The sequence below is a fragment of the Phoenix dactylifera genome, chromosome 5 (assembly GCF_051530095.1).
Source record: "Phoenix dactylifera cultivar Ajwa chromosome 5, Ajwa_hap1_PhDact_Kaust_v1.1, whole genome shotgun sequence".
Lineage (NCBI taxonomy): Eukaryota > Viridiplantae > Streptophyta > Magnoliopsida > Arecales > Arecaceae > Phoenix > Phoenix dactylifera.
This window is the reverse complement of record NC_143194.1, coordinates 38,054,134-38,081,548: the sequence shown is the minus strand read 5'-3', so window position 1 is coordinate 38,081,548 and position 27,415 is coordinate 38,054,134. Positions and strand designations below refer to the sequence as shown.

Here is a 27,415-nt window from a genome sequence, read left to right as displayed (position 1 = left end):
ACTCTTTCTACATAAAAATTTATGCGAGCATGTATTTAGTTCTACATTGGTTATTCGCTAAGTAGGTCTTAAATATTTATATAGAATTAGAAAACTCAAATAATATTTTCCAACTGACCTTTTTAGATAAAATCTTGAATTGTTACTAATGGTATCATAGCAGATCTGATCCATAATCTATGTGGACTAAAAGATACCACAGCATGGATCATTGGAACTGACCACGGATCGATCATAGTATATGTAATTAGATTTGAATGGATTTAACCTCTTAGTCGGTTAATAGTAGTAGAATCCAATAGTAAGTTGGCTAAAAACCTATCCGCAATGCCAGTAATAAATTAATATTAGCTTGTGGAGATATGAGCGGGCATCTATTGGGCCTCGGCCTTGAAGTGGGGCCCATAACGGAGAAAGGGACAAAGGAAGCGGCCTGAGATCACGTGGTGCAGAGAACAGCCATACGTGGTGCGAGTCGGATTTTCTGAGACAAAATCAGAAGATTTTGGTCATTAATATACCGATCATCTCGCACTCTCATACCTTAAGAAAAAAGATCCATATTTTTTTTGTGTGTGTATACTTCCAAACTCCTCCCTCCCTCTGGCTTTAATAACAAGCCATCAGGACTCAAAAGTTTTGCGTCAAACATCAAGTCCTTGCTTCGATTTCATGCATCCACACCCTCAAAACCCTTACCATCTCAACCGGCATGGCCATTTTTCCATTTCTCAAGCCTTAAATCTACATCCATTCACCATTTTGTTCTTCTTTGAGTTCATGTTTTAGATTTTTGGCGGCCAGAGTTTGAAGCCGCCTCCTTCCTCCTGACGTGCATTGTTTCCATGCATTCTCTCCATAGACACTGCACTCAACTCAGATAACCCAAGCAGTATCATCACCATAAAACTATAAAGGTGGTAACCCAAGCAGGAGAGCAACAGAGAAGAAAACGCAAATGAAGATATCCAGGAGCATTCCTTGCACGTCGGTCCTCCTTGTCCCATTCCTCTTCATGGCCATGGTCTCTTTCTTGAAGACCGCCACTTCCCTCTCCCCTGATGGCAAGTCCCTGCTCTCCCTCTTAGCCGCCGCCGCCGCCACCTCGTCGTCCTCCGTCCTCCTCCCCTCATGGGACCCGTCCGACCCTGACCCCTGCTCCTGGAAGGGAGTCACCTGCTCGCCTGAGGGCAGAGTCGTCTCCCTCTCCCTCCCCAACACCTTCCTCAACCTCTCCCACATCCCTCCAGAGCTCTCCTCCCTCACCTCCCTCCAACTCCTCAACCTCTCCTCCGCCAACATCTCCGGCCCCATCCCCGCCTCCCTCGGCGCCTTGTCCTCCCTCCGCCTCCTCGACCTCTCCTCCAACTCCCTCTCCGGCGCCATCCCCTCCCAGCTCGGCTCCCTCTCCTCCCTTCAGTTCCTCCTCCTCAACTCCAACCACCTCTCCGGGCCCATCCCCGCTACCCTCGCCAACCTCTCCTCCCTCCAGGTCCTCTGCGTCCAGGACAACCTCCTCAACGGCTCCATCCCCTCCCAACTCGGCTCTCTCCTCTCCCTCCAGGAGCTCCGCATCGGCGGAAACCCCTACCTCGCCGGCCAAATCCCGCCCCACCTCGGCCTCCTCGCCAACCTCACCACCTTCGGCGCCGCCGCCACCGCCCTCTCCGGTCCCATCCCCGCGGAGTTCGGCAACCTGGTCAGCCTCCAGACCTTGGCGCTCTACGACACCTACGTCTCCGGCTCCATTCCGCCCGAGCTAGGCTCGTGCTCCCAGCTCACCAACCTCTTCCTGCACATGAACAAGATCGCCGGCTCCATCCCCCCCGAACTGGGCAAGCTGCAGAAGCTCACCAGCCTGCTTCTCTGGGGGAATGCAATCGCGGGGCCCATCCCCCCGGAGCTTTCCAACTGCTCGGCTCTGGCGGTCCTCGACCTCGCCGCGAATAAGCTCTCGGGGGCAATCCCCGGCGAGCTCGGGAGGCTGGGTCTCTTGGAGCAGCTCCACCTCTCCGACAACATGCTCACAGGTCCCATCCCCGAGGAGCTGAGCAACTGCAGCAGCCTAACTGCTCTCCAGCTCGACAAGAATGCACTGTCCGGGCCCCTTCCTCGCCGGATTGGGAACTTGAACTTGCTGCAGAGTCTCTTCCTGTGGGGAAATTCCATATCCGGAGCCATCCCTCCATCGCTCCGCAACTGCACCGATCTCTACGCCCTCGACCTCTCCGAGAACAGCCTTTCCGGGACGATCCCGAGTGAGATTTTTGGCCTCACGAAGCTCAGCAAGTTGCTTCTTTTGGGCAACTCCTTGACCGGAGAGCTGCCCAAAAGCGTCGCCGATTGCCAGTCTCTGGTGAGGCTCCGGCTTGGAGAGAACCAGCTATCCGGCGAGATCCCGAAGGACATTGGCAGGCTTCAAAATCTCGTCTTTTTGGATCTCTACACCAACCGATTCTCCGGGAAGCTGCCTGCCGAGCTTGCCAACATCACGGTTCTGGAGCTGCTCGACGTCCACGACAATCGCATCACAGGAGAGATTCCGCCGCAGCTGGGGGAGCTGATGAACCTTGAGCAGCTCGATCTTAGCCGCAACAGCTTCACCGGGGAAATCCCTTCCAGCTTCGGTAATTTCAGCTACCTGAACAAGCTCATCCTCAGCGACAACATGCTCGCCGGGTCGTTGCCCAAATCTATAGGGAACTTGCGCAAGCTGACTCTGCTAGATTTAAGCGGCAATAGCCTTTCGGGTCCGATTCCTCCCGAGATCGGCTCCTTGACGAGTCTGACGATTGATCTGGACTTGAGATCCAACCATTTTGTCGGAGAAATCCCGCACGAGATGTCCGGTTTGACTCAGCTGCAGTCGCTGGATCTTTCCAGCAACAAGCTCTACGGAGGCATCGCAGTCTTGGGTATGCTCACAAGCCTCACTAGTCTCAACATCTCGTACAATAACTTCTCCGGTCCGATTCCGGTGACTCCATTCTTCCGAACTCTCTCGGCAAATTCCTACCTCGAGAACCCAAATCTCTGCGAGTCTCTCGACGGATACACCTGTTCTTCGGACCTCGTGCGTAGAACTGCCATGAAATCCATAAGAACAGCAGCTCTTGTCAGTGCCATTCTGGGCTCCGTCGCTGTGCTGCTCGTTGCGACGTGGATTCTGGTTGGCAGGAAAGGGAGGCTTGCAGCGGAGAAAGCAATGGCCTCAGCATCCTGCGGAGCTGATGATTTCTCGTATCCATGGTCCTTCATCCCGTTTCAGAAGCTAAGCTTCAGCATCGGCAGCATTTTGGAGTGCATAAAGGACGAGAATATCATTGGAAAAGGGTGCTCTGGGGTCGTATACAGAGCCGAGATGCCGAATGGGGAACTCGTCGCTGTGAAGAAGCTCTGGAAATCGAAGAAGGAAGAGGAGACGGTCGATGCATTCGCTGCAGAGATTCAGATTCTTGGGCATATAAGGCACAGAAACATTGTGAAGCTGCTTGGTTACTGTTCAAACAAGTGTTCCAAGCTCCTCCTCTATAACTACATCTCCAATGGCAATCTGCAGCAGCTCCTGCAAGAGAACAGGAGCTTGGATTGGGAGACGAGGTACAAAATCGCGGTTGGATCGGCACAAGGTTTGGCCTATCTCCACCATGACTGTGTTCCGGCCATTCTTCATAGGGATGTCAAGTGCAACAACATACTATTGGATTCAAAATATGAAGCTTATTTGGCTGACTTTGGGTTGGCAAAGCTGATGAACTCCCCCAATTTCCATCACGCAATGTCCAGGGTAGCAGGCTCTTACGGCTACATAGCACCAGGCAAGTGAAAAATCTCATTATAATCCCAATATATTCTTTTAATCTGTTTTGAGCTTTTCAAATTCTTTCATTGAAACCAAATTCTTGCATCTACCTCATAGAGGCGAGGACTATAGGTTCTTAAGTTGCTCCTCTGTTCATGGATTTGATGAACTTGTGATAGTTTTATATTAGTATGTATAAAGGAACACTTGTACTCATGCGATTGAAATTTTCTTAACATATAATCGATGAATTCCACAAGCACCTGTGAACTCGTTTTACCTTCTTGTTGCTTTGATACTGAACAAGTAAATACTATTTAGCAAACATATGATCTAATGTCGCGCCCCACTCTTACGCCATCTCCTTATTTTTAGACTCTGCTTGTTACACTCTTCGAGAGATTCTTTTCTTCAGACCACTATTCACTTATTCATGCACAAAATTTGTTTGTTTAATGTAAATACATATTAGATGCATATTTCCACTGTTAAAATTTGATAAAAAGTCACTAAATTTGATGGTGCTAATGATGCATCTATGATTTTTGACAGAGTATGGTTACACTACAAATATAACAGAGAAGAGCGACGTCTACAGCTATGGCGTGGTCCTTCTAGAGATTTTGTCTGGGCGCAGTGCCATTGAACCAATGGTTGGTGATGGCCTCCATATCGTGGAGTGGGTGAAGAAGAAGATGGGAAGCTTCGAGCCTGCGATCAACATCTTGGATTCAAAGCTGCGAGGCATGCCTGATCAGGTAGTTCAGGAGATGCTCCAGACGCTGGGGATCGCCATGTTCTGCGTCAACTCGACTCCATCGGAGCGGCCCACCATGAAGGAGGTGGTGGCATTGTTGATGGAAGTGAAAAGCCCTCCTGAAGAATGGGGAAAGACTTCACAGCAGCCTCTCATAAAGCCTGTGAACCATGGTTGATGGATTGGTTCTTTCTTACTCAATTCATCCTTTTCTGATGCATATCTCGATGATATTTCTGTGGTGCCTGAAAGATGGTAGATTCTATCCAGTCGGGAATAGGAGGAATAGGAGGTTTTGGGTGTTTGTTCGATGTTTGTGATGGGATTGTTGTACAGTTTCTCAGAACTATGGTTTATTTAAGTTACTTCATGGAAATTCATGCAGCATTTTCTCTTTCTAAGTAACCATGACTTTGTTTTAAGGATTCATAGTATCACAGCTGGGAATATCAATCACGATATGGAATGAAAGCTTATAAACTGATTAAAGCTATGCAAGATCACGCTTTCCTTTTGCTTGTGGATAAACGTGTTTAATCCTCTCTCTTTTTTTTTTGTAAAGACAGACGACTCACACCATTCTAGTATGAATACATTCAAAAATTTTATTCCGAAGCGCCTTCAGAGCTGGCGTTAGGTTATTTATCAACTTCAACATTGTATGGATGCCTGCAATATTCTCTACCCCACGACTCTTCACAAAGATTATTAATTAAATGAGATCCTAGACTGCATCAATTAGTCTAATAAAAGTTTAAACGAACTTTCCTGAAAAAAAATTTAAACCAGAATGAGGGGCTAAGGCTGACTGTGGTCTGGGAATATCCATATTCCTGACAAACAGGCTTTGTAAGAATATGAAAATGGAGGAACAATTATTCCAGGTGCGAATGAGAGAACGCTATTCCTTGAATTAGGCTCTCTTTCTGAACTTCAAACAATCAAAAAAGAGGAATAGCTATCCGCGTTCCACCTCTTCTCATTCTGGAACCAGCGGCCAAGACACCTCATAATATACTGATAGAGGACGTATCTATCAGCCATCACTTGTAATTGAGAACAAGCCATGTTCCCCAGTGCAAATTAAACAACCCACATGGGTGTAAAGCTTGAAAGAGGACAAAGAGTTCTAAAAATCAAGAAGATGGCCCTTCATGCACTGGAAAGCAAGAAAGAGACCATGCTCTAAAAGAGTTCATTGTTCCCTCAAGTACCTTTCAGAATCTTTCCTGCAGGCACCGCATGCTCTCGACGATCTCTGTGTCGCATTTCTCGGGCTATCATACACCCTTTTCCACAAGGCACCAAAGTTTGATGTCAAGGTTGGGCCCATCAGAGGCCATGATATGGTCAATCAGAAGCTATCACTGTTTGATCTGTCTAACCCTAGCTAAATATCGACCATCCAACAGAAGTTCATTGGATGGTTCAGAGTAGCATCAATGAAATCCTATGCAGATAACTTGAGTTAAAGATGGAACTAAGTACAAATTTGAAGATGGAGTATTTCTTAAGCTCTGTTGGAGTTATAAGGAAGTTCACCCATTTGATCAGACATCTCTACTACTGTAACTCAATTTGCTCCAAGCTTCCATCTGAGCCTCTTTTGTGCTGTAATGTCGTTACCTACTCATCCATGAGCTGCTCTATATCTTTGTAAACAAAAACATCTCAATCAGTTCCGCCCTTCCTTATGTGAAAGAAATAAGCTTTAGTGCAGTGAACAGCCATTTTCATTAATTTCCTACATTTACTAACTAAATAGACATTCGAATGATCTAAATTTGATGACTTGAAATCTCCTGGATTGCTAGGAAGTGTTCTTTTTTTCCATCAGTGTGGAGTTCCAGTTAGTGGCATATACACAACAGCAGAATAATTTGGTGCATACATGGCAATTGAGAATTCTCAGAGCTCATTTGAATAGATGAGTGTAGGATGTTTTTATTAACTGTCTTCATGAAAATTCTTGTCTGAGATTCACATATAAAATTTTATTGTAAAATTTGCTTGATACCTGTAGAAAATTAGAAAAAAGTATTCCACAAATTGCAATAGGATAGCATGATAACTTAAACAAGTCATTGTTTACGAATTCTGTGTGGGCACTCTTTTTTTTCAAAAAAATATATATATTTGAAACGTTGCTTTCCGAGTCCCAAGAGAAAGCCAGCCCTAGTACTGGCTATCAGAAGACAATTCTGACGTATCTCTTGGACCTAACACCATCAAAATAAACTAAAACCCTTCTCTTAGCTCCTCTGTATCTGGACTGCTGATTGTGAAAAAACATAGGATAACTGATGATGGATGTAAATATTGGAACAGACAATGAATTCTTTTAATGGGCAAAGCTCATCATTCCCCTCAACCAAAATTTCATCAATAGTGCATGCGCATACACGTGTGTTTCGTCATCCCATTTTCCTGTCATAATTTATTTATCTAAGACAACAAAAAATGAATTACAAACAGCAAATTATCAAAACAGCATGGGTCATCCTTCCACAATCTCAATTAGTTTGAATAAAATAGAGCATTTGATTCAAGCCCGACTTGCAAATTCACTGCCGTTCACCATTATTATCTCTAGTGCAAAGCACTCCTATTCACCATGACTACCCATGGTACGTAATCTTCCTTCCAACTTCGAATGTCAGAGCATACTATGTGGGTATTCTAAGCCTTGAGCTCTTTCTGGTGGCCCCTGATTAGCAAAAATCATTACCACTAAAGCTAATCATCCATCTCACAAGCAGAATACTACATATTCACCCCTTTACATTGGCAGATCAGTCTTTTAAATCCTTACGGAATTTTGGAGCATCCTGATCATCTGTAAGATGCACCCCACGTAATCAAGTAGGAAGCATGCAATAAACAGACTGACAATCTTCTATAACTGCCTAGCTTCGGATCCTTCAGAGAGTAATCAAGAAATGGTTTTGCATAGAGATTTTACCTTTTCGAGAATAGTCCATGCCAAGAGGAGATCAATTATTTTTTTGGAATCATCGGTTGCCAGAAACTCAAAAGGCAACAGACTGTAGACCTAAACCATGGAGAAATCATAGAAGATAAAAAGGTACATGAGTGTCATTGCAACCGCACCACAAGAAGCTCACCATGCTCATGATGAATCCTAGGTAGTTTTCTAGTCCTTACTGATTTACCCATTGAATCCATAGATATGATCTTAGTTGCTTGGCAAGGTTGCAGAAAGTTATATGATACACCATAGGGGTTGTCCTTGAGCTGCATCTGGAATAACTTCACTTAGAATGGCTCATTGCCGTTTTAATTCCAACAGCATTCCATTTTACCTCCAAAAGTTGTGCATGACTCCTGACTCTGGAGAGTTGCTGAACGAGAACCAACTCACATGAATATACCTCCCATATATTCTCCCAACATGAGGTATATCACCTCTCAGACATTCCCTTCCATCCATATGTTAATGAAGTAAATTTTACCTCTTTCAGCAAAAAAAAAGAGTAAATTTTACCTCTAGAACAGTAGAACTCCCTCCCCATCCCATAGCAACATCTTCATTGCCCACTTGCCATATGTACTAGTTTGTTAATCTTTCATAATTATTTGACCCTAGACAATAAATGATCACCAAAATTCTACTTCAACATGAACCCCTTTGATATTTAGTACAAGTATAGTTTCATTCATGCAAATATCTCACTAGCATTACGTCACCTAGTAAGTACAAAGACTGGCTTCTAGGTTTTATTTTTTGAGCCTAACACATGCAATTGTTTAGTGATGCACAAAGGCCAAGAGACACGGTTATGCATAGAAATGATATGAATCCAAAAAAGTTCCTCAAGCTAATTTAGACACTCAATACTGACATGGAACTTTGTCTACACCATAGCTTGAACTTTGTCCTTTATCTTATGGTGAAGATGGTCAGATGGAGCACTCCTAATTTGCACGCGTCTCAGAATAAGTTCCAATATCAAAGCAACACAACAATCGCATTAACCTCAAGATTCCTTATTGTGTCACAACAATCACTTTAATGCGTTCACCCATAATGCATAAATTCAGGTGCTTTTTCCACTAGGATATAATCAACACGACCTCTATAAGTCTATAACACCATACAAACAAATGATAATAGACCAATCAAGAGCAGAAGTTCAGCGATGCAATCTTCCCAAACTAGCCTTTGAAGAATAGATGAAGTGATGGAGAACAATTCAGCAGTTAGATAAATGTCAGGTTCCTATGGAATAAAGAACCAAAGAACAACAACTGCTATAGGTCCAACTCCCTTTCCCTTCCATAAAAGCAGAACAACTTTGATCATGCTGCTTACCAAAATATGCTTTTATTTCTAGTTTAGGATTAAGGTTCCCTGACATTTAATTTTCAATTTCACAAAATAAGCAGTGATATAATCTACTTTTCTCAAGTTTGTTAAGAATGGAATTTATCAATAGTCCTTCAGGTTCCTTTGTCTAGACGATACCTTATGTCCTTGCTTACCTTAAACTTGCCAATTCGTTCCCACGGTCATAATCATTAACCCCTTTCCCATCTTTCTCGATTGCTCTCAGCAGCTAAAACAGGACAAGAAATTATACACAAAAAAAAAAAATCAATTTTGAGTATATATCGTCCATAACCAGACTTCATTAAAAAGAAAATCCAATATTATCCAATAATTTCTCAAATAAATGAGCGAAGGTTCAAGAATTTATTGATAAAAAACAACTCGATACTCCAGGAGCAAAGATACGAAACCGAAGAACACCCACCTCAACTAATCATCCAACTGCTTGAGCTCGGCCTTCAGTTGTTCGATCTTAAGGCCCATCGACCTCTGCAGCGCCGTTCTCTCCTTTTCCGGCAGCCTTGCGAGAAGCCCTTCGAACATTTCCAGCACTACCTTCGCCGCCTCCCGCGCGCACTCCGCCTCCTCGTCGAAGTAGACCGTCTCCTTGGACTCCAGCGCCGCCTCGATCTCCTCACGAGCCTCCGCGAACTTAAAGTTGATCTCGTCCACCTCCTTGCTGTGGTCGGTGGGCAGCTCGCCGGCGCTGAACTCGCGGCGGTCTCCGGCGCGGTTCCTGGCATGGGGCGAAGGGTTGGAAAGGAAGGTGCGGCAAAGAGGACGGGTGGCCGAGGTGGGGAGGGGCAAACGACTGGATTTTGGGGGCTTCGCGGGGATTCTCGGGAGAGAAGACGACGAGGGTTTCGGAGAGGGGCAGGAAGTAGATATGGATTTAAGGAGAAGAGATCGAGCGACGGTCCGTCGCATCTTCGCCGTGGGGGTTTTCGTTGGAAGGGGAAAGAGAGGAAGAAGGGCGACGTTCGAGGGCTCTCGGCGCGGAGGGTTTGGGGTTCGGATCCTCCGGTGCATATCTTTTACCACAGAACAGGATACAGCTCTTGATTGCTGCCACGTTTTCGGATTCTGAAGATGGAAGGCTATCAAATAAAATACAATAAATCATATTGAGTTACATGCCATATATGATGTATTGCTCTTCGATGTTTAATAGCCATCCGTTTATGCAATCGAATGGTAAGGCGGTTATTCAAGAATGTACAGCTCTTTATATCATACCGTAGCGAATCCGGAGTCATGTCAAAGTTCAGAATTATAGTTTTTGGTTTCATCCTTGCTCTTGTGTGGGATTAGTCTTGGTATATGATCTCACTAGTGCAAAATTATTACAAAGTATACTAGCACGTAACTCAACAAGTAATAGCCTTAAGTTCACACAAGGCTTGCATATCTAATTTTCGGCTCTATATATATATATATATATATATATATATATATATATATATATATATATATATATATATATATATATATATATATATATATATATATATATATATATATATGAGTTACGTGCTATATAGATGTATTGCTCTTAGATGTTTGATGGCCATCTGTTTATGCAATCAAATAATATGGTGGTTATTTAAGAATGTACAACTCTTTATATCAGACCGTAGGGGATCCCGAGTCAACCGCTGAAGCTAATTTGCATAATATAAAAGGAAAATAGAGTATTAGGGTGTTATCTTCTTTGACTCATGTCAAAGTTCAGAATTATAGTTTTTAGTTTCATCCTTGCTCTTATGTGGGATTAGTCTTGGTATATGATCTCACTAGTTCAAAATTATTATAAAGTATACTTGCACGTAACTCAACAAGTAATAGCCTTAAGTTCACACAAGACTTGCATACCTAATTTTGGGCTCTCTCTCTCTCTCTCTCTCTCTCTCTATATATATATATATATATATATATATATGAGTTATGTGCTATATATGATGTATTACTCTTAGATGTTTGATGGCCATCTGTTTATGCAATCAAATAATATGGTGGCTATTTAAGAATGTACAACTCTTTATACCAGACCGTAGGGGATCCTGAGTCAACCATTGAAGCTAATTTGCATAATATAAAAGGAAAATAGAGTATTAGGGTGTTATCTTCTTTGACTCATGTCAAAGTTCAGAGTTATAGTTTTTAGTTTCATCCTTGCTCTTATGTGGGATTAGTCTTGGTATATGATCTCACTAGTTCAAAATTATTATAAAGTATACTTGCACATAACTCAACAAGTAATAGCCTTAAGTTCACACAAGACCTGCATACCTAATTTTCGGCTCTATATATATATATACATATATGAGTTACGTGCTATATATGATGTATTGCGCTTAGATGTTTGATAGCCATCCGTTTATGCAATCGAATGATATGGCGGTTATTTAAGAATGTACAGCTCTTTATATCAGACTGTAGAGGATCTCGAGTCAACCACTGAACCTAATTTGAATGATATGAAAAGAAAATAGAGTACTAGGGTGTTATCTTAACGCATGTCAAAGTTCAGAATCACAGTTTTCAGTTTCATCCTTGCACTTATGTGGGATTAGTCTTGGTATATCATCTCATTAGTTCATAATTATTACAAAGTATATTTGCAAGCCTTGTGTAAACTTAAAGGCTTTTACTTGTTGCTTCTTGCTCTCTTGCATTCTCTTTATACCACCTTTCTTGTTCTCCTTTCGTCTTGTTACAATATTATGAACAGTCCTAATTTTTATACAATATTATAGCAACCAGCATTTCACTACATTACACGACGCGCGCGCGCGCAGGATTTTGGAGGGGGAAGGGTATAACGAGAGCTTGTTAATAACTTTGAATTTTAGTTGATAATTAATATGGATATATTTGGAGATACGAAAGAAGACCTTATGGCTCTAGATTTAGTTTATCCTTAGTATTTATTACATGTATGGCAGACAAAATTATGTATTATATATATAAGAAAAAATTACTGTTTCACTTCCTCTAATTTGACCAATTTGCATTCACATCTTCTCAATTTCAAAATTTTTTAATGGGATCCTTTAAATGAGTATATTGACATAATATGATCTAACCATTCATCTCCATTAACATGATCTTAAAAAACAATCCACCCTACATGATAACTTAAGGACTAAAATATCCTTAACACATGCAACGCCTTCGTGCAAGTGACCACCATCTTGATCCAGCACCCCTCCAGAACCAATGCAGCATCTCATTGAGTCAACTCAAGCTCGTTGCTAGTGCCACTACACTAGATGTGCATGTAGTCGTAGCAGCAATCCTGCTGGCAGCAAAGTAGCATAGCCAAAAAAGCCAGTAGGTTTCAACGCAAGTAAGTAGTCACGTAGCCAAAAAGCTAGCAACAACAAGAGCAATGAGTAACCAATCCCAATCCATCGCAATCGACCCCCGGCTTCCGGCTTGACAGGTTCAACATGCGCCCTTGATCGAGTTCATCGATCACTACCCAGCTCAGCGCCAGATCAATCAGCGAGCTCACCAAAGCTACCATTAGCACTCGCTCGGTCATTTTGGAACTTTGCAAAGGATTTGGTAGAAAAGAGCTAACATCATTGAAGAGAGTCATCATGTGCTATACTGCTTGAGGGTGACTTGGCAACAGTTATCAGCTGGATCCAGCAGAGCGCGGGAGGGTTAAGCAACTATCACCCACTGCTCAGGAATATCCGGGCGATGGTTGGTGGTAGGATGGCCTTGCAAGCCAAGCATATGTATAAAAAGACCAACAGGGCAGCGGATTGGGTAGCCTCTTTTGTAGCCAACCACTCCGGAGATACTTTTTAGGTAGGGGAGAGAAGGTTATCAGGTACGCTCTGGGACTTATTATTTTTTGACTTCTTTGGATGTATTTGTACCCCGTACTGTATGATACATCCGTTCTAACAAAAAAAAAAAAAAAAAGAAAAAAGAGAGAGCCACCCTTTGAGGCAAGAGGCAAAGAGACTTAGTCGAAGGATTTTGTGGAAGGTTGAAAGGGGAGAGGGCAACTTCGTTATTTAATATGCCACACTAAGGACGTTGGACGATGGATAGTATGCTGCACTAAGGACGTTGGACGATGGACAAGCTGCATGATCATATCGAGTAAAATACTAACCTAAAGAATCCAATTAATAATTTTTAACTTTAAGAAGGCATGAATGCAAATCCGTCAAAATCGAGGAGATGAAACTATAATTTTTCTAGTATGTAATCAATGCTAGAACATATCAAAACCATCTAAAACTCTATCCATGTGGAGACCTAGCACAGCCGAGTGGGATATCACTTGTGTCTATTTGGCCCATCATATCTGACCAGACATAAATGCTGTCTCTTTAAAAACAAAAAGGCGCCCCCGAGGACTATAGTGGACAAAGCTCATCTTCATGTTGCTGAGATCACCAACGCTACTACGGCGACTTTAACTGGGATGGCTAGGAATATCTGGGACTCCCACTCCGCTTTTACAGCATCTAGGTTTGCCCTTGTCCTTTGAGAGCCGCCACCTCCTGGCCATCTCAAGATAAACTTCGACAATAATGTGTCCGCAAGCGGAGACAGTGGAGATGTGGGCTTTGTGATCAAAGGTCATGACTCAAGACTAATTGCAGCTGGGGGGCAGCGCACCTTCAATGTGACTACCATTAGGGCGGAGCTGAGAGATGCATGAGAGGGTATACCTAATTACCTATACGAGGCATGTTCTGGGTGCGGATAACATTTATCTTGAAGGAGACTCTGCAATGGTGGTCGAGTGGATACGAAATGAGCACAAGTATGGGGATGGACATCCGTTACTCTGTGATATTCGCAGGCTGGTGAGAGATTGTGGCTCCTTCCAGGCCGCTCATGTGTACCGGAAGGCGAACGGAGCCACGGACTCAATTGCCCTCTTCGCTGCTCAACACTCGGGAGAGGTCCTTTGGGAGAGTTATGTAACTGCTCCTCTTCGCCAACTTCTTTCTCATGACTTTGCTGACGGTACTCATGCAAGATCTGTGTGAGCAGCCGTTGTACCAAAAAAAAAAAAAAAGAGCACATCCTATTATCTTAAACCCTCGATAGCTCCGTAAAAGAAGAAAAAAAATCCTTTAAATTTCTAATTAAATCGAAACCAGCGGAAATAAAAATATAATAGCAAGCACATACATGTTATTAGAAAAGCCTTGGAGTCCAAAACTCGACAACTAATACTCAGCAACCTTATCTGTGATGCTTCTACGGTATATATATATTACATAGAGTCTTGGTGGTCTTCATCTTCTTCAAAGAATCAGAACTCCAGGGTTTCTCACCTATGGTCTGCCACGCCATCATAGCTGATACCACAGTTTAACTCTCTTTCTCTCGACATTCACTTCTTTTCTCCCTCTTCAAGCTTGAACATGATCTTAACCATCAACATTGAACATTAACCCCATCTTGCTTCATATATATATAAGACTGCATTCGTCTATTCTAACTTCATAATTTTATTAACTTGAAGTTTTACTTCAGCGCAGCATAGGTCGCAGAAGGATTCCTACATATGGAGTTGATAGCAGACACAAAAGCTAGGAGAAAGAATCTATACCAATCGGAGTAAAGGACTCAAAAAGACTCGGACATTCATACTCCTCTCGAACCATACATGGTTTGGTTGAGACCCCAGAAACCAATCTCCCTTCTTCAACTTCTACACTACAACTGAGTAGTTGGACTGCTACTCACAAACGACTCCATATCAGCTTTGACTCAAACCGAAACAACTCCACAGGCATCTGCCGACATGCCTTCATAAATAGAGAGAAGATACATAGAGCCCGGCAAGTCATGTTCGTTCGTCACCAAAATAATAACCCAAATGCCTCGCCAACTTTTCTTCGACAAGCACACCATGGACACAACCAAAGCAAGGTTTGGAGCAGCAGCAACCTTCCTGCTTCTCTGTGCTCTCACAGCAATGGCTTGCGTTTCCCATTCCAGGCGTTGGCGCTGCTTCATGGCTGCACGGCGCCGGAGCTCTGAGTCAGCTATAAGCGTTCAACAAGTCCAGCCAGGAGTTGATGAATATTGTATCTGGCAGAAGAACATACTAATGGGAGAGAAATGCCAACTCCCAGATTTCTCAGGCATCATCACCTATGATTCTGCTGGAAACCTTGTTGCTCCTGGCCATCCTCATGCAACATACGCTCTCAAATGATTGAAAGTCCTTTTCCGTAACAAGTTTGTGCTTCGAGCGTGCAATTGCCATGTTTAAAGCTCTCAATTATTCTCTCATTTTGCGGTGGATGAAACTAATGTAGCGCCACAACATACATTAGAAAATCATTAACTGGGCTACAGGAGAATGGTTAGATTGGATTTCATCTCTGACTCTGGTCTTCATTTGTGAGAAGAAAATTACAGACACTTTTCTTTTCCATTTCCCAAAAACCAGAAATTATCTTGATTACAAAAATCAACCATCCAGTTCGTCAAAACGATCTGTCCTAGTACCGTCAGTACTCAAATAAGAACTCAGATTTCTTACTCTCATCAAATAAAAACAAGAAATTGCCCATTTCTGTCCTAGTACCCAAGCATTGTGACAATGCTTGGGTCTCTTTCTGTAAAAGAACTCAGATTCAAACGCTCTCTCTCAAGCCGTTGTTCAGATTCTGCTTTTGCAGAGGGTATAATGTCATCAATGAAACTTCTTTTGCAGATGGTATAATGGCATGTTTGGTTGATCAAAAATATATATATATATATATATTTCAGAATAATTTATATTTGATTGAGCATTTATTTTTCTAAAATAGTTACATAAAAGCCCTATTATACTCTTAATAAAAAGTACAACTTTATCCATAGATTTTAATAATTTAAAAATATTTTTGGAAAGAAAATTAATTTCTAACCGGTGAAAAAGTAGTTTTTTTATGTTCTTCATAATTTTTTTATAAAATTTAAAAATTTATTTTCATAAAAATACTATTTTTCTATCTCTTTTTTAAACATTCTAATCAAATAAAAAATATTTTTTTTTATTTTTCTATCCACCTCACCTTTTTTTTTCCCCGCGAACCAAACGCGCAGGTGTGCGGTCGGCATTCTCCGCCAGCTACTCGGTCCAATGAGAACGAGGCAGTGATAAGAGACCATCGCTGTACCCTTTTTCAGCCGTTTTTTAATACCTTATAGAAACGGAGGGGAAGGATGGAAACCGAAAGCCCTGAAGTGACAAATGATACCTTATAGAACTTCATTCCATAATGAAAATATCTATTCATTTACCCAACAATTCCAACGCTGAACTCATGAGGATCTTGACATAGCAAAAACCAAAACAAAAAACCACCGCTTGTAACTGACTGAAATGTATTGGAAGAATTCAACACTGAAACCTGATCGTAATTAATACTGGTTACATTTGAATTATTGAAATTTCCAAACAAACCAAGAGACCAAAGGTTTCGCCACTGGTCGGCATTAACCTAAAAACTTTTTTAAAAAAAGACAAAAAAGAAAGAAAGAAAAGAACGAGGAAGGCTGAAGGGTCCTATTCACTAAAAGTGTTGATTTTTCACGCTGAATCCACAATGTAGGGTCGTTTTTTATTTAATAAAAATCTTGACTTCACATCTCTCAATCCAGTATGTTGAGGCCTCCTGTCTGTCCAGTTTCTGTCGTAGGGATTTCTTCTATAGTTCGATTGATCTGGTAAGGCTCTTGTACAGCGGCCCGTTGGACGTTGCACGAGCCATGCATGAGCTCTACAGCGCGTCCCATAGTTTTTTATGATATAAAACAAACTCCTTACGTACCCCACCCCAAAAAAATAATAGTAATAATAATAATAATAATAATAAACCAAAAATATTTTAGAACCTTCTTCAGTGATTGAAATTTCTTGCCAGAAACCAAAACCAAAGCCACGGTGATCAATTATATCAATGAAATAGGCAAGATTACAAATTTAACTAGAACTTAAAAAAAAAATGATTTTTTTTTAAAGGAAGGATATGAAATAGGCAAAATTCTACAACCTGGGTGATGAAGCCCAAAGGACCATGCCATAAGCCCTCCACCATCCTTCGTTGAGCCTGAGATGGGGGGAGAGTAAGCAGGAGGCAAGAGAAAGGAGAGTTCTAAGTTTCAATCTCTCAGGGTCCGTGTCCTGAGTTTGGATCTTACATGAATACGATTTTCTCAAGGGTGGGGAAAAAACACTCGTCCAAGAAGCTCCGGTATGCAGCATTTACAGTGGGTACATTCCTAAATGCGTCACCCATGATACATCAACTTGGTCTTAGTGATTCCTTTTTTCTAGAGGAACTGCGCCCCCTGAATCCAACAATGCTGAGCTTCGCAGCAGCAGCCTTCGCAGTTTGAGAGTTTTTACCCTTTAAGGATTCTCTCTTTCCACCACTAGTAGCAAGAGATTTTATTGGCCTTTTAAGTGCAGCACTCTTTCTTGCCTTAGTGGGTGCTGATTTTTTACCTGTTATGGTTGCTTTTCTCCCAACTTTGCTCTTCTTGTTTGCAGCTTTTATAATGCTAGAGTTCTTTCCCTTTCGATCCACCGGTATTGACTTGGCGGTATCCCTTCTGACATTGTTTACATTAAGAGATTCCAGGCTCTCATTTTTCTTGATGGCTTCTTCAATTCGAGTTGCTAAAGGAAGATTTTTCTTTGCAACAAGGCTTGTTACTTTGCCTGCATGAGGAAATTTGTAAAACAATAAGAATACCCAGCGGAATCGTAGAGAAGGATAATATAAAAAGATAATGTCAACATAATCCTGTTAACTATCATCTCTGTTTCAAGAACATGTCAGCACAGGAGATGAAAAATTACAGAAATGGCTAAAAAAAATAAATATAACAATCACAACAACTACATGCAGAAGCACATCTCCGCAATGGTGGCCCATCCAATTAAACAAAGAGGAAACATTGATACATAATTTCTTTTACTTCCATTTTTTTGTACCCCATCAATCTCATCATACGTGTAAGTTGAGATGACCATTCACGATGGTATTGCTTAGTTTTTTATTACTGACATAAATTAATAAGCCAAAAGATGAAAAACAAGGTCCCTCCAAAAGATGAAGGTATGGTTGCCAATCAAAAAGTTTAAAAATCGTGGTTTATGAGCCAATTCAGGTCAGCCAGGAAATAAATGCTCCATCCAAAACAAAATCATTTTGGTTAATCTACACCAAAACTCATAGAAAACATCAAAAAGAAATTGCATAACACAAGATGCAGAAAATCAGAAAATATCTAATAAAGCATTAAGAGGTTGCCTATATCAGGAATGCTCGTGAATTTAACACCAATGTCAAGTTCATTAATGCAAGCCTTAAATTCACACAGTGTGGATTTGATATTTGATATGGTATTCAAGTCAAAAAATTTAATACAAAAACATAAACCGATAGAACTGAGTAATCAAACATTAGAACATGTCAGTATTTTCTACTTGGAGAGTATCTCTACAAACATCACTAAAAATCAGGTGTTAAATTTGAGGGTATCACTTTCTCTTCACTCCCCCCCCCCCTCCCCCCCCTGTGGATTTCCACATCTCCACTCTAAAAAAATCAAGACAACTTATCAAACTTCTAAATCAGTAACAAGAAATCTAAGCTCTAGTTCATGAAGAGAGAAGGAAAGAAGAAGAGAATTCGGTGAAGGCATTAAATCAGAACTTCAGAAACAGAAGATCAACAAAAAAAAGAGTAAGAACATTTGTTGACATCATATCTACAGTTGCAAAAGTTGAACAAAGTATCATTCATATGCAAAAAAAAAAAAAAAAGAAACATAGTTTAGCTCAGTATATAATGCAATTAATGGCATGTGAAAAAATAGATAAACACATTTCACATAAGCAGACCTTTGGCACCCATCCGAGCAGTTCTTCCAGTACGATGGAGGTAATCAATCTAGAATCACATAAGAATGAATAATTCAAGCTCAAAGCTAAGGAGAGTAAAAACTAGTAAAAATTGTGGATCTAAGAGTCAAGAAGAAAAGCAGCACCCACAGAATTCAGTGGAAAGTCGAACATGATAACATGGTCGACATCTAAATCAAGTCCTCTTGCAGCCAAGTCTGTGCACACCAATGTTGGGCAATCCCCTTCTTCACTCTTAAACTTTTTCAGGTTTTCAACTCTGGCATCAAAAACATATTTCTTGATAAATATTTTTGATACCTTAAAATCTCAATTGTGAAAATGTCCTCTTTAGGTAATATAGTGAATATCTCTTCTTTAAATAATATAATGAGCATAATATTTTAAGAAAACTTTACACCAGTTATATACTTTAAAAAAAAAAAAAAAACCTAAGCAACTACACATACAAAACATATCATAGACATTATGGTATGATCCTTTGGCAAACTTGCAGCAAAAAGATAAAAGAATTGATATGGATGTTGTCATAGTATCATAGACATATCTATATATATATATATATATATATATATATATATATATATATGTGTGTGTGTGTGTGTGTGTGTGCTATTCTCTATATAGAACAGATCTTGCTGCACTTACTTAAAATCATGATAGACGCACAAGCAGGAGTTAAGCATAAGAAGGAAGGGAACAATCATAACATGCGCAGCGAGTTCAGAGAAGGGAAAGGACTAAAAGTAGTATACTAGCAAAGAAATTGAAGGGAACAAGTATTACTTATAAATTTTTTTAAAAAAATACTGATATGGTGCACAAGTACAGAATATGAAAAGGAAATACTTGGTGCAAGCTCAAAAAGAAATAAAAGGCATCTGAATGATTTTTGGTTTTAAAGAAGACCTAAAAGTGAGCCAAGAAAACTCTCACTGTAGCTACATAAAGCATGATTAGCAATTAGAGATCACAGATATGGCAAGTGATGAAAGCAGAAGTGCAAATTTTTTAGGAAGTCGCCAAGTGAAAGTGTGAATGCTCAAGTGATCCTTTAAACCACTGATGCTGATATAACTGCCAGTTAGGAAGTCTAACAAGGCAAGCTATTAAGGACACTAGGTTACGTCCAGCAACAACTTGTCTGTCAATCACTTCCCCTCCACAATGTGCATATAGCTGGCTTTTATTTCATTTATTTGTGTCGTAAGTATTCTATAGCTTGATACCTATTTAGGGTTACATATAAATAGCCCATTTAGGCCCTGTCCTGCATCAACATTGTTGGCTACTTAAATAATTCACGTTTGCATCTGAATATATCTTCTCTTACTGTTAAATGAAAATCCTATGTATCAGTCTAAGTTGTGCATTTTTTCTAAACTTATTTCCTTACTTTAAGTACATGTGCACTTAATGTTTTGAAGGTTCCATAAATATTCAATAAATTTATTCTATATTTTTAACTTTATAACATTCCTTTTTAGCTAAGGCAGAAATCACTCTATTTTTTTTAACTTAAATAATTCAGGTTTATCACTAAATCTTTAGTTATCATTCATTGATGATAGTCCAGACAATAGATATGAAGTTCCATGCAAGAAATCACTCCAAAATAAGGGTTTAAATCTTGGTACTGGGCCCTGTCTTGGTTTGCTCCTGGAACAGTAATGGTACTGAGACAACAAGACAATACGGTCGGATGGTTCAAAATAGTTAGTAGTAACAGGGATTTTGGGGGTTGGGAGGACATAATACATATATCAATAATATTTCAATTTTATAAAATAATAAACAATTATTTGGTATTGTTTCATCAAACACAAAGAAAATTAGACTCCTAGCTAATAATACAGTATATTATATATGGCATACATATTTTTACAAATGAATCAATTTTCTTCTTTCGAATTTAAATGGTTATACTTCCAAATAATTGTTCCCAGATCTTGAAATACACAAATAACCTCATCACTTCATTGATAACAGGGATAAAAGTATTAAAAGGATTTAATCAAGACTTGAAAGTTATATTCGACAAATTCAAAATGAAAAATAGCAATAGACAACAACCAATAGATTGTGTAGTTGCATATTTTCTTTGAAAGATATGTGTGTGTGTGTAATTTAATATAAAAGAAATAGTAAACAAAAGAGAAAGGAATAACTTGCTTTGAGTGATAAAATTATGTTCTATCTATCGGATTGATGTAGTAGAAAAGATATAAACAGATTAGAGGATAAGAAGGACAAAGCCAAGTTAATGCTAGGAGTCGCTGGACTATAAAAAAAATGAGAGAAAAAGTTGTGTAGCTCTATCAGAGGTAGATTGTGGAGCCATGATGGTTGTGGCCTTCTCATAATTAACATTGTAAGCAATTAGTATATTTCCAAATCCACCCTCTACTCACATGTGGATAAATCCTCCGATAAATCCTCCAATTAAGGTGTTGGTTGGTGATCCTAATTTAGTCGATTTTTTATAAAACTTTTATTTGGATTCTCACAAAAAATTTTGAGAAAAGCCTAAAGCATTATTTATTTAGAAATTCAAAATATGGCATGCAAAATTTTGAGATGCGGAAATTTAGGAAAGTGGGATAAGCCGGTTGGTATTTTGGGAAAAAGAATGCAGAAATTTAGGAAAGCAGGATAAGCCGCTGGTATTTTGGGAAAAAAGATGAGTGTGTGCGTGTGGGGGGAGGGGGGGGATTCCAGATTCCAAGTAAATAGGAATTTTGGAAAATATACTTGAGAAAGGCAGATTATTAAGGTACTTTTCCCAATACTTGGAGAGCCATGGTCCCCACCAACCCCTTTAGATCCACCCCTAAGTAACAACAAGAACAAAACTTTAAAAAAAAAAAACCGTTTTTGTCCCAACCATCCCAAATGCGAGCGCAACTAAGACAAGTGAGATGGGCCGGGACAGTCAGGAGAGAGAACCACTGTCCCATACCCATCTCAGTCATGTTTTCTTATCGGAAGGCACGGCACCAAGGATATCGTCCCATTTCAATGGGACCTAGATCCTTGCTCCAGAGATGTCATGGGCATGCACTCTGTCAGTAATATGAAATTGCATCATCAAACTAATTAGCAATAGCTATTGGAAGATTGAGATTGATCAAAAAAAAATGCAATATCAAGTAGTATCACTCAGCAACTTGAACTGGAACTGAAATCTAGCATTACCATGGGGCAACATAGGCATTTTTCCAAGATGTCACATGTATCTACCAAAGATTACCTTTGTGCACAGCTAAATAATGAAAACAAACTTTGAATAAATGGGCTTACGAATGGAATCATTTATTAGTAGCGTACAACCAGTATTGATAATTTAATGTTCAATATAAAGTCACAATTCTTTTTCAACTACCAGCAAACTGCACCACAGTAATATACAGTAACCAGAACCGATCAACTAACCTTTCCTCTGCTGGCACCTCCCCATGGTAATTTACCGTGAATATCTGGTTTTCAGTTAGAAAATGATCCACGGCACGACTTGAATTCAGTGTATTGCAGAACACCATCACCCTATTTCCCTTTGCCAGACTTGGCTCAAGAACCTGCCATGACTCATGACACATTATTTTCAGAAAGTTTGCATGTTGGAAAGCGCCATACTTTCTGATATTTAAGCATTCATCGTCAATGCAAAAAATGGTCGACACCAAATGCAAGGATTGCAGATGGACTAGAATTAAGGAACCAAATATAGATACATTATAAGCCTAGAATTTGAGTACCAAAGTGTATCAGTCTATACAAGCAATACCATGCAATACTAGTTAGGCACAAGTACTGGGATGCTCCTAGTCCATGTCAACAAGTGGTACATCATCTCAATTTTGTTGTGCCGGCACCAAGCATTGTACGAGGTGTCGGTATGATATTGTATAGTACCAGCAAGGGTATCATTAATCAACCCTTGCTATAAGCATAACTTGAATATTTTGAATATTATGTTCTAAATTTTTGGCTAGCATCTATAGTTTAGTGTAATCCTAATATTAAAGTATGATTATGGATTTCGTGGGCAGGAAAAACTACATAAGTTTTTGAAAATTGGGTGGCTTGTAAGCTTCGTATGAAAGCGTGAATTTCAAACTTGAATAACTAAAACTAGTTTCTAGTTATTAGATACATGTCTTCCTAGTTTTCAATTCTTTCCCTCTTCTATTCAGACCTTTAATGCCAAGGATCCTACAAAGTCACAATCTCCAAGTTCAAAAATCTTGCAAAAGACAATGTCAAAATACTAAGGCGTTATTAGCAGATTAATAAAGATATTTGCATTAGAAAACCACATTTCTCTAAAATACTCCATCCCAATATTATCATCAGACTTAAGCATTTTCAGTCCAACCTGCCAAACCCATCCCAGCACAGCCTGATTTGGGCGGGCCTGGGGCCCGAGCATTGGCTAGGAATTTTGAGCCAATGGAAATTCCCCTCAGGCCTAGGCTGGTCCAAATTATATAGGCCCATCTTGAAATTATACATAACAAAAAGCTGCCTTTCGCTTTCCCAATCCATCTCGTCCTAATCCCCTTCCTCTCACTCCGTCCACCTCACCACAACCTCTTGCCTCCTCCCTCCTCTTCTTTTATATTGAAGATCTCATCAAGTTCCCGTCACTCTATCTCTCTCTCCATCTCGCTTCACCCACCTCCTTCGTCCACTGGCCATCTCTTTCCTTCCCTTTGCATGCCTCCCTGACATGGCCACCGCACTCACCCTCGAATGATCCGGATTAAGCTGAATTGGTCTGAGGTTTGGGCTGTAGGAGCCAATCCAGGTCAGGTTCAAGCCAGCATTTTTGGCCTTCAATATGGAGCTTAGAGCCAACCCAATCCCGAATGCTTAGGTACAATTGTCTTGTGTTGGGAATCCTTTAGTAAGATAAGGTCTCTTTCTTGATAAAAATGCTGTAAAGGCAACATTAGTAAAACTTCATCTAATCTTCATCTTTTAAAGTCATATCCCAAAGAGGGCACCAAAAGTAGAAGGAAACACAAAGATAGACAGCGTATCAAGAGAGCTAGATGCATAACTTTATGTTTATTCAATTCTCAACAATACAAATAATTATGTTTCTTCTGTTAAGTTGACAATACCTAATTAACCTTTTTCTTAATTAAAAATAACCTTCCACACTTCTAACAGCACATTAGATCTAGATAGAACTTTTCATTCTCATATGAAAAAAACAAATTGGGGGCCTACAAACATCTTCGCGCCAAAAGTAACATGCAGCAGAAAGTTGTACAGATTGTTGACATGTGAAATACTGAAAAACTCTAAAATTTGGTTGGAAAATTAAGTTTCGCGCATGGAGCAAAAACACCAATATCTCCACCAAAAGAAAATGTGCAACATTGTCCCCGTATCATCTGACAAGAGCATAGAGCACAAAGGTAACAAGTAAAAAACAACAGCAGGCAATTGATATGTAAACAACACGAGATAATTATCAAGTTGTGTAAGAAGCTAATCATTATATTCGTAACTATTTTGTGTCTTGTATATCAAAACTAAAATGAGAGTATTTCAATAAATAATCATAATATAATTCTTTCTACTAAGAAAATTTTTAGTACAGGTAATATCAAGGTTCGTCATCTTGGAAACGAACCTCATACTGATATCATCCTATTTACGGTGTCGGTACACGCGATATAATACCCGGTTCAACATACAGCTACAATTAATCACATATATATTTTTAGAGATATATATTAATTAGATTAGAAGACCTTAAAATATAATCAATTTAATATTGAGCACAATTATTAAATACAGTTATTAATTCTTTATCCCAATTCTTAAGACCAAAATAATTTTCTCTGCTCATATTTCAAGCAACCAATGGCAAAAGTTGGGCATTAAGGCATAGCATATATCTCGCGCATATTATATATGGTAAGACAACATGGTAATTAACATGATTGCATCCTTTGTATGGAGTTAAGTGGCACCGACAAATTCCTAGATATGTCCAAATTCATAAATCAGAAGAATTAGCAAAACTAGGCATGTTGATCTCAATAATATAACTTAGCTGAATTTAAGAGGTACTATGTTCAACCATCCACATGTTTGTATACGGACAAGATTACCGATTCACAAGTATGTTAATAAAAATAAAAGCACATTAAATTGTCTGAAAGTCTGACCTGCTGAAGAGCGTCCAGCTTGTTTTCAACACCAGAAAGTTTGATAAAATCATGCCTTGCAGATGCAACTTTCTTGTGCAAAGTGGATGTATGCAAATGGATTATTCCTTGAAATTCCTCATCAATCAGTTTTTGCACTGCCTGCAACGCATTGACAGGTCAAGGATCCCAGTTAAAAAGAAGAATGTGAATTAGAGAGGGGGGGGGGGTGCGGAATCAGTTTCATTAGTTGACTGCTAACTTTTTATGACAAGCCATGGGCTGAGAATATAACATCATTGTGCCATAACAAACACCCTAGAGTGATCAGAGGCTTTCAAATGAATATGATGGAATCACACAAAAGGCAGAAGCATATGACTACAATAAATAGCCCTTGGTTTTAGAAATATGCAAGGAAGAGTGTTAAGTTTCAACTAAAATTTGGAATAACCTTCGTCATGGTTGCAGCAACCAAAACAGTTTGAAATCCATGGTCACCAGGTTTTGCTGCACGGTTCTTTAATGGACCAAGAAACTTGCGGATGTCAGGACCAAAACCTCGATCAAACATCGTATCTGCCTCATCCAAAACCTGTCATGCATAATGCCAATTCCACTTACTAGTCAACAGCATTCATGAAAACATATTTAGATTGCACACCAGTTCCGAGATAAAAAATCAAAGGAGTTGTTATGAGTCGTAAATATAACCCACCAAGTACTTGATATCCCCATAAACCATGTTCCCATCCTCAATATGCTGCAGAACCCTTCCAGGGGTCCCAACAACCATATCAATTGGAGTATTTAGTGAATCTTCTTGAGGTCTTAAACGGCCACCTCCGCTTATCATGGTCGACCGAAATCGTGCATGGTGACCTATAGACTTCGCAACATGGAAGACCTGCAATTTTACCCCATAGTTTATTCCTTTCCAGTGCATAGTCTATTATATATTGAGGCACAAACTTTGAAAAGCATTCCCAACCTGCTCACATAGCTCCCTTGTGGGACAAAGCACAACTGCTCTAGGACGCCTCGGTTTCATCAGCATGCCTGACAAGGCTTCATCACGCCTCATTAGCTGCAGAACAGTTAGCTCAATTTAAGTATTTTTCAGATTAATCCAACCAAATATGTGGCCCACAAAACGTGAAAGCAGTTCTATTCTGGTATACAGAATTTAAATATGCAGCATGTTAGCCAAAATATGTCCTAAAGAGGATGTAAAATAATAATAATAACAGCTCTGCATCAGATAAATTACCCGTGAAATATCTAATACAAGAATTGTTTTCTAAAACTCTTTAAACTTCCAATGAACATTGGGGTTATCAAATAGGTTGTGGCCTTTGTATCAGAAAGAAAACATGCTAATCTCATGGTACGAACAAAAAGAGAATAGTCTTATCAATCCTTTAAATTAAGGATCATCAAAGATTATAAATGAATGCTCAGAGACACAAAGACCTCTTAAACAACAGCAAGATACTATTTTATCAAACAAATCAATGGCGGACTTGAAACAAGAACTCAACATGTGAAACCCCCAAATCAAAAATTGTAAGTATAACGGAAACAAGAGCCAAGAAATGGATTTCTCTGATGATTATACTAATTAAACCACAGCAAGACTAATTCTTTTATCAGACACGTCGAGGTAAAAAAAAAGTTCAAGAAACTCATGCATGTTAACTTGGCTGAAACTCAAAATCCGTAAATAAAAAAAAGATAGACGGGTCAGGAAGACCTGAACAATAGGCAGCATATAAGCCAGGGTCTTCCCGGACCCTGTGTGAGAGCCCAAGACAACGCTCCTCCCCTCGAGCACCGCCGGCACCCCGATGCACTGGATCTCCGTTGGCACCGAGATCCCCATCTCCTTGGCGGCCCTCATCACCTCCTCGCCGAGACCCAGCTCCTCGAAGCTTGAAGCCATCACGCTCTTCTTCTCCTTCTTCTTCTCGACGGGTGCGGTAACAGGAGCCAGGGAAGCAGGGGAAGAGGGCGTTCTCTTGGCAGTGTCTTTGAGGTGCCTGACCCGAAGGCGCTCTAGGAGGAGGGATTTCCGGAGGGACTGCGTGTCCTGCTCGGCCTCGGCGGCGGGCCCGGTGGAGAGGCAGCGGGTCCGATTAGACCGTAGATAAACCCTAGGCAGCGAGGGGCGGGCTCGGGCGGAGGAGAAGAGGGTGCGGGAGAAGAGGACGGAGGAGGAGGAGAAGGAGAGGGAGAGGAGGGCTCTTCCGGTCCCTCCGCCGCCGGCCATAGCTGCTGTCACCGAGACCCGCCGGTTGGATGGGGTGGGGTTCTTGAATCCAGGGAGGGCGTGGATTGTTGGATATTCATATGTAAGGGTGCTATGCTATCCGGTATACGGTATTCCAAGTTTGCTACCGCGGCGTGGTGTTAATTTCGGCCCAAGCTT

General features: G+C 40.4%; 3 protein-coding genes across 3 annotated transcripts; 1 reads left to right on the top strand and 2 right to left on the bottom strand.

The window, feature by feature from the left end:
* The first annotated feature begins 546 nt into the window (after positions 1–546).
* On the top strand, positions 547–4,960 carry LOC103709763 (uncharacterized). Its single transcript, XM_008795261.6, has 2 exons — positions 547–3,818; positions 4,355–4,960. Exons 1-2 carry the CDS (start codon positions 959–961, stop codon positions 4,735–4,737), a joined length of 3,243 nt encoding a protein of 1,080 aa, XP_008793483.4. The 5' UTR covers positions 547–958; the 3' UTR covers positions 4,738–4,960.
* LOC103709764 (uncharacterized) lies at positions 4,239–9,945 on the bottom strand. The gene is made up of 2 exons (XM_088722750.2): positions 9,335–9,945; positions 4,239–9,136 (listed from the first exon to the last, which is right to left on the bottom strand). The coding sequence occupies exon 1, from the start codon at positions 9,937–9,939 to the stop codon at positions 9,340–9,342; it is 600 nt and encodes a 199-aa protein (XP_088578876.2). The 5' UTR covers positions 9,940–9,945; the 3' UTR covers positions 4,239–9,136; positions 9,335–9,339.
* A 6,858-nt stretch (positions 9,946–16,803) lies between these two features.
* On the bottom strand, positions 16,804–27,415 carry RH39. Its single transcript, XM_008795264.6, has 9 exons — positions 26,741–27,415; positions 25,979–26,074; positions 25,706–25,894; positions 25,442–25,582; positions 25,009–25,149; positions 22,256–22,398; positions 18,953–19,082; positions 18,803–18,851; positions 16,804–17,614 (listed from the first exon to the last, which is right to left on the bottom strand). Exons 1-9 carry the CDS (start codon positions 27,254–27,256, stop codon positions 17,196–17,198), a joined length of 1,824 nt encoding a protein of 607 aa, XP_008793486.4. The 5' UTR covers positions 27,257–27,415; the 3' UTR covers positions 16,804–17,195.